This window comes from Cariama cristata, unplaced genomic scaffold (genome assembly GCF_000690535.1).
Source record: "Cariama cristata isolate BGI_N322 unplaced genomic scaffold, ASM69053v1 scaffold6253, whole genome shotgun sequence".
NCBI classification, from domain to species: Eukaryota; Metazoa; Chordata; class Aves; order Cariamiformes; family Cariamidae; genus Cariama; species Cariama cristata.
The window spans coordinates 31,372-38,787 of record NW_009607750.1 but is presented as its reverse complement, the minus strand read 5'-3'; the positions used below and the strand labels follow the sequence as shown (position 1 = coordinate 38,787).

The following is a 7,416-nucleotide window of genomic DNA, read 5'->3' as shown; positions in this document are numbered from 1 at the left end:
TAGGGAAGAACTGATACAAACATGTCTAGATCTGCATCTCCTCTGCTGAAATCCCTGCTATTAATGGAATAGAAAGAATACAGGTGGGGACTGGGGTCCATTTTTGGCATCATCTTCCCCACCATCACCTGTCCAACTGGGATTTCACCATATAATAATGAGTTTATGTAAAAACTGAAGGTCATGGGGTAAGAGAGAGTCGACAGAGTAATGCCTGAAGAGGAGTACATTGTTTCCTCTTTCTAGTGTTACAGAAAATATTTTGCAACGTCCCCCAATGGGAAAATGGAAGGACAACACTGAACAGGAATTGCTTTAGTGGATGATCTGGCTGGAAATGCCTCAGCCACTTTCTCCAGGTTCTGCACGGGTGGCACAGGTCTTCCACACCGTCCCCCAGGATATGCCAAAGTTTGAACAGCAACCACATCCATTTTTCTGGAGAGTGAAACAAAAATAAAATGCAATGTCTGGGTATTTTTCCCGTTGCTGCTAGAAATACAGAGTATGGACAAAACCTAAAAGGTCTTACACAGACAGAGCTCTCAGTAGACAGTGCAGGGGATATGCCTCAGTAAAGACTTCAGAAATTGGCAGCTCTTTGTTGTGTAATGATTCTGCTAAAAGCAAAGGTATTTACAATGTTTTATAACTGATGTGGTAGTACCTGTCACCAATAATGAACTTTTTCTTCAAAATATGTAAATTGAAAGTTTCAGATTGATGTGAATGGTTAATAACAATCGTGTAACCTGTAAAATTCCTTATAGACAATAATAATCTCCTGACAATTTACTTACAGTTCCTCAAGGAAGATTTGTAATGGCTCTAGATTGTTTGACAAAGTTAGACTCAGTATTTATGTTTGTTTAGTATTAGAGCAGACAGGTCATTTCTTATGCAAGACATCAGCAGAGACCTTTGCATGCCTCTCCCATCATTGCATTTTGGAGAACAGTTTTACTTAGAGCCTTAGCCTGTGATTCATTTCACATCCCCACTCCCCAATGAGATCATTGGGTGTATGTCTGATTTACCAGCAGAAAAGCAGGTATTGTGTGTTTCAGTATCTCAGACATGTCTGTATAGATTAGAATTGTAACCTGCAATTGCAACTTACGAAGAGTTTTAGATTTCAGAATACTGAAAACACGATATAATTAAGCACACATAGCATGTTGGCCTGCTTGTCTCTTTGGGGATGTAAGGGGCAATCATTGGAGTCTGGATCTGGGGGAAAGGGGAGGAAGTCAGATGTTAAAAATGAAATTGTAGCAGTTCTACTGCCAAGGCAGAGCCAGGCAATGCAGTAAAACCAATCTTGTGCAAAATTATCTCCCCGTATATTAGTACAATATGAATAATATGTTACCTTTCTAAGAGGAAAACTGTAGCACCTTTCTCTTCTAGCCTAAGTTCTAGTCCAAAGCTAGAGACGAACACAAGCAGGACGGGAGGACAGCACTTGTCAGCAGGACAGCTAACAGCTTCATTGTGATCTGGACCTCGTTCTGTCCCATAGGTTGCTCGCAAGACCTGTCTCTCATCTTCCAAAGAAGAAAAGCTACTTTCTACCTAAATGTATCAGGTGAAAGCCTGGGTCAGTGAATGGCTGAATGTTAATTTACTCATAAAACAGATTCACTTGGATTATTTAGGATCAATGGATATTAAACAGGTGCCATCTCTGCTATGCGAAGTCCCAGTGCTACTGCTTGCCAGAACCTGAGCTAATAAACCGTGTGAACAACTGATTCACACTTGCTCTGTTTCTTATACTCATCCATAGTGATTTCTGTTGGCCAAAGAATACAGACTGCTGGTCTGGCACCATATGACCATGTGTATGTTCTCAGTTGTGAAGCTGCAATTTTGTTCAGGCTTTTGCTTCAGGGTCTAAAGGGAAGCACATTTTACTATGTTTGGTTGATAAAAGCATGACGCTGAGGTGAGGAGCGGAGTGGGCAGGGCTGGTTGCAGTTCAATTTTGTGTTGCTGCTCCGATCAGCATGCAAGGCACAGACAACAGCTGTTACAGCAGCACCCTGCTTGCCTTTATCTCCTGTTGAGGTGGTTTAATAAGACTTCAAATGAGGTGGTAGCAACCAAAAGGTAGTTCCATTTTAAATATGGCCATAGCTGGACTGCTCTTCCTGCTCTTCACAGCCATAAAGCAATATACCAACAGAAGAGGGGGCTCCACATTTAGCTTTGCAAGGGAGAGGAAGCGTACCTGTTCCCAGTGCAAGCAGCAGGAGCAAAGCAGGGCCTTAATTATCTCCACCATTGGGCACCATAGTCATAAGGCTCCTACAGAAGAGGAGGTTCATCTGAAACCACTTGCTAATTCTGTTTCTAAGTCTTTCCGTTTCAGATAAAATTTTTCTTTAGTGCAGAGATTTATATTTTTCTTACAAAAAAAATGCATTTTGCCTTTGGTTCTTGAACCTACTTGGCTTTCCAGGGAAGGCAGACTGCACATAGACTCACAGGGATCAGATGTTAGCTCTTAGTGTGATATCATCTTCTGCACATTTTTATATTATTGCAGTTCATAACACTCCACCACAAGATGGAAAACAGTAAAAGCCTCTTTATTTATAGGGTTATTACAGGTATCCTCCAGTGTATCTCATGTGTATACATTCTGTCAAAATATTTCAGGATTTTGACAATAGTGCCTGAACTTGTTTCAAGTGACATGACATGGCTTTTAACTGTATTTTTTTACAGTTTTAGTATTTTTAAGAATAGCTAATAAAAGTATGCCTGTGCACTAAAAAAACAGAGAATCCCTTGGTGAACGAAAGGGTTTAAATAAGCATCAGTTGAGTTTTGCAGTTAAATAACCTCTGCAGGAAATTATTATGATGTTCTCAATAATTGCTCTGGAAAAAAAAAAAAAGTCTTGAAGTCTATGGAAGGCGTAACAGATCTAATTAATGCCCACACTGTTTCTCCAGAGAAACAGGTTTTGGGTAACGTAAATGCACTGCAGAGAAAATGTTCTTGTGCTTATTTTATAGTTTGCCCTTATTTTTTCCTTCTACAGCTGTAGTGTATGGTGTTTTACAATGTGATGTGTACCTGTCGTCAGAATTGCAAGTTGTATTATCATTTCTGAAATGTGTAAAACAAATCTATATTTCCTGTATTGCTAAAAGTGTTGGTGTCCATTATGATCCAAGGTGGGTTTTCATGTCCAAGGAGTGTGGATGTGTTTGTGCACGTGGTGGCTATTTCATTGTTGTGTTCGTTATGTGTGTATGTTGAGTGTAGGTATTATCAGGAGCATTCTTTCTAGCTTTTAGTACAAAAGCTGAATCGGGGGCTGAAAACACTGACACATCTGGAATTTCAGAGCATTTCCAGGGACTGACAATTAATGGTACTCAACCAACCCTGCACCTCGTCACTGATGGATGATTAGAGTTTAGCTAATGAGAGCGTGTTCAGAGAAGAGTCAGGGATTTTTTATTCACTTGTCAGTTTGGTTGGGGATCTCTGTGGGTTTAAATCTGAGTTGATATCCACAAAGGGGTCCAGAAGAATCCGTGTAAATGGTCAGACTGTTCTCTGCTGTCAGCAGTTTCATGTTTACACATTAAGCTCTGCAAGTCAAGGATCATTGCTTTATATGTTTATAAAGCTATATTGCTACCTGTGTTTCTAAAGTATCTAAAATAAAGTGGCCTGGCCTCCCAGTACCCCTGAATGGCAAATGGTGATTAGCAGAAGGGGCCCACTCTGTTCTGTGCCTGTCAATGCTCACCCATGCTAACAGGTCAGCTTGATGGGTGCTGTTTGCTGAGATACTTCCATTGGAGCCAAATTCTTCTCAGGGGTGTCCAGTGAAAGGACAAGAGGCAATGGGCACAAACTGGAACACAGGAAATTCTGTTTAAATATGAGAAAAAGCTGCAAGGGAGGTTGAACACTGGACCAGGTTCCCTGGAGAGGTTATGTGGTCTCTGCTGTGGAGATATTCAAACCCCTGACTGAATACGGTCTTGGGTAGCCTCCTCTAGTTGACCCTTCTCTGAGCTAGGAGGTTGGACAAGATGCTTTGCAACCTCAGCAAGTCTGTAGTTCTGTGATTTGCTTGACTGGGACCTAACTGGATATGTCTGTGCTTCTTGAACAGAGCAGGCTTGGGAATACCACTGTCTGTCTGCAGGCAAAGGTCTGAGCATAGCTGGTGGTTTACCAGTGTTCTTGGCATGCTCAGCACCAGTGGCTCAGAAGGCACACTTGGGGCTGGGCTTGCAAGCTTACTTCTGAACGGCCTTCAAGTCTGGTCTAAGGGCTGCCATTAGGAAATCTAGGCATAACTAGTGTTGCTGAGTCCTTTTTTTCCTGAACTGCAGTGGTGGTATCATGACATAGGGTTTAGCACCCAATTAATATCCTGAATTCTTGTAGTTCTTTCCCAGTGAAGTTGTAGGAAGGGTCGTCTGATAATCAGTATGTCCAGAGAGTTTGCTGATTCCATATGCTCCTCTGCCAGGATGTTGCTGATAACTGACTTAACATTTCATAGGTATGCAGTGCAATCCAGAATCAAGATTTCACTGTTATTGATGACTACTGCACTGGACTGCGAGCTCTTCTTTACCTTAAAAGCATAGAGGAACTTGCAGACTGGGACGGACAGAGTCCTGCAACCGTGCGCCATCAGAAAGGAAAACCAGTACCTAGAATTGCTGATCTCATGGGAAAGGTATGTTGTTTCATTACCATTCCTGTATAATGACACTGTGTCTTGGCTTTGAATGCAATTCCGTAATCATTGTATGCAGTTTCTGCTCCTTGGTTAACCACTGCTGCTGTCACAATTACTCACCAAGTCTTTTTCCTTCTGAGTATTAACAAATATCTTAAGGCAGCTTAAGAAGACAGACTTGAAATGTCTTGATATGGGATAACATTTTTATTATAAATATGATCTCTCCACTTGATTCATAACATCATGTCTTTAAAAAAAGTGTAGGATGTAAAATTACGAATGCATTGGAACAAGTTCTGGAACTGCTTGTTTTAATGAAACTCAACTCAATTTAGATTGAGCCTAATATTGTTCCAGAAGTTCCTGGGTGTTCCAGCCAGGGTGTAACATTCAGGAGACATGAAAGCCCCCTAACACTGACCTGACCAACTGAGACAGCTTGTCACAAACTAGCTGTTAGTTGGAATACTAGATCAGGTAGGAGTGGCCCTTCCAACATCATACCTGAGCATCTCACGGTCTTTCGTGTGTGCTGACTCCTAAACCCTCTGCAAGGCAGGGAAGTTCCAGGTGAGGAAGAGTGACACTGAATAATTTAATAGATTCTGCAAGATCATTTAAACCTAGAAAGTCTATGGTGGAATAGGAATGTAAACTATGGTCTCTCTGAAATCCTAACCTCTGGACTGCCTTTCCTCTCTGCTGTAGTAGTTCCCTACTACAAAAGCATCTTCAGAGATTTTTGCCAGATGCAATGGGTAGCAGCTGCCACAGTGCTGCTCACCCCTGCACCAGGGCACCGGCTGATCCATGCTGAGAAGCAGGGAGGTGTAACTGGCTTCCTACTGATGCCCCGCTGCCTACTGCTCTAAGCAAAATACCTGCACAGCAGGGAGGCTGAGCTTTTGTTTCTGGTTACTAGAGGGATCACTTTGAAGACTGATTTCAGTTATACATCATGCCTATTGATTATCCTTCCAAAAATCTGATATAACACTGTTGAAAATGTTGTAAAAAGTAAAGAATTACCAAAGAATAGGATTTGGAGTGTCAAACGCCTCCAAATCTCTGCTTATCGTTGCTGATGACTGGAGTTGGATTTAGCAGGAGATTAGAGACTCCTATATAGTTGTTGTTCTCTGTGGAGCTCTGAAAATTATAACATTACCTTCCAGGAGAAAAGACAATCCTATTCCTAAAGCTCTGGATAATAACGCTGCTTAAAATAAAACAAGATATAAGCAGTTTCATTTTCATCTACTTATGTTAAGCAGTTAAACCAGGCTCAAAGGGTTATATCTAAACTTCCTTACTTTAATACCTGTAGAAACATACACAACATTTCCAACTCATGTAACAGAGATTTGTTGTAATTCTTATTTAAAGCTGCATTCAGTGTTCTATCTTTGTATTACCTTTGTATTTTACTAAACAGACAACCATTGTCAAATATGTTTCTCATGTCCTTTTGCATAAGAAGAAAAAATTCTAATTCTTAGTCTTTTCTGCTTGTCACTACATCAATAATTAAGTTTAAAAAGGTAGCGTGAAAAGATGCTTTAAGGAAGCATTTAATAATTCAAAGGAATCTTAACTTGAAACAGGTCACATGAAAAAGAATGAAAAACAAAGCCCTATGTAATCTTCTGTGGCTGACTCTGTTAGACATTTAAAAGGAACAAGGCATACGGAATATAACTGATTGTGTATTTGATTGCCCTTAGCACTGGATTATATCATTGGATCATTGCTACTAAATAATAACATATAAAGTTAACCAGGCTGCATCATTGCTAAGGTAGATAGATATATTTTAGGCATAAGCTCAGGATGGCTTTTTGTCCAGGAATGAACATTCAAGGGAAAAGGAAGAAAAATAATACAACACGGGTAAAAGGAAATACCATGATAAATGATCCTGCTAGGGGCAATCAAATACAAAGGCTTGATATCATTAATATTTATAATATCATAATTAGCAAGACTGTGCCTAAGCAGTGTTATTAGTGTAACTAATTATGTTATCATAAACTAAGTTTGCAGTATTATAAGAATCAGTATTCTTACTTTCATAAATTATTATCAATATTGGATTTCATGTACTTGTGCCTAGTAAATTTAGTTAAGTACTGTAGTTTCATCTCGATTCAAACACAAATATCTAGCTTGCTTGGCAGCAAATCATAACACACAATTCTGATTCTCTTTCTAAAATAAATTCACTAAAAAGCATGTCCTTACTCTCTGTTTGGAAAAGAGAAGATAGCCTGTTGATGTGATGTATATGTTCTCAACAATAAAAGTGATGTGTAGGAATGTATATATTATACATGGAGTAAAATGTGACAGCCAAAATCCTGCATCATGGTTTTAAAAACTTATAAGGAGCTGTCCAAGTTTGTCTTGGTATTACTGTGAGATGAAATACAGTTTTTTCAGTCAGATCCCATGAGAAGCTAAACAGCAAATACTGATGAAATTTTGCATTAAAAACAAAGTGCAGATGCTAATTTTGATATGTTATATTTTGGTGCAGTAAATGTAAAAATATAAAGGAATCATCCTCCGTTTTGTTACAAAACTCCTATTAATTTTCATATAGAACCAGGGGAATAAGAAGTTCAGGCAATTGACAATTGAATGGAGGACAATAATTATTTTCAACAGCATCAAGAACTACTTGCCTTCCA

At 39.5% G+C, this 7,416-nt stretch overlaps 1 protein-coding gene across 1 annotated transcript in view; it reads left to right on the top strand.

The window, feature by feature from the left end:
- Positions 1-4,720, top strand: part of DPYD (dihydropyrimidine dehydrogenase) — a gene marked incomplete at both ends in the record, with an annotated part of 143,920 nt that extends 139,200 nt beyond the window's left edge. The window contains one exon of the mRNA XM_009696859.1: positions 4,541-4,720. Within this exon, the coding sequence (XP_009695161.1) occupies positions 4,541-4,720 (180 nt within the window). The remainder of the gene's footprint in view (positions 1-4,540) is intronic.
- Positions 4,721-7,416: the final 2,696 nt, after the last annotated feature.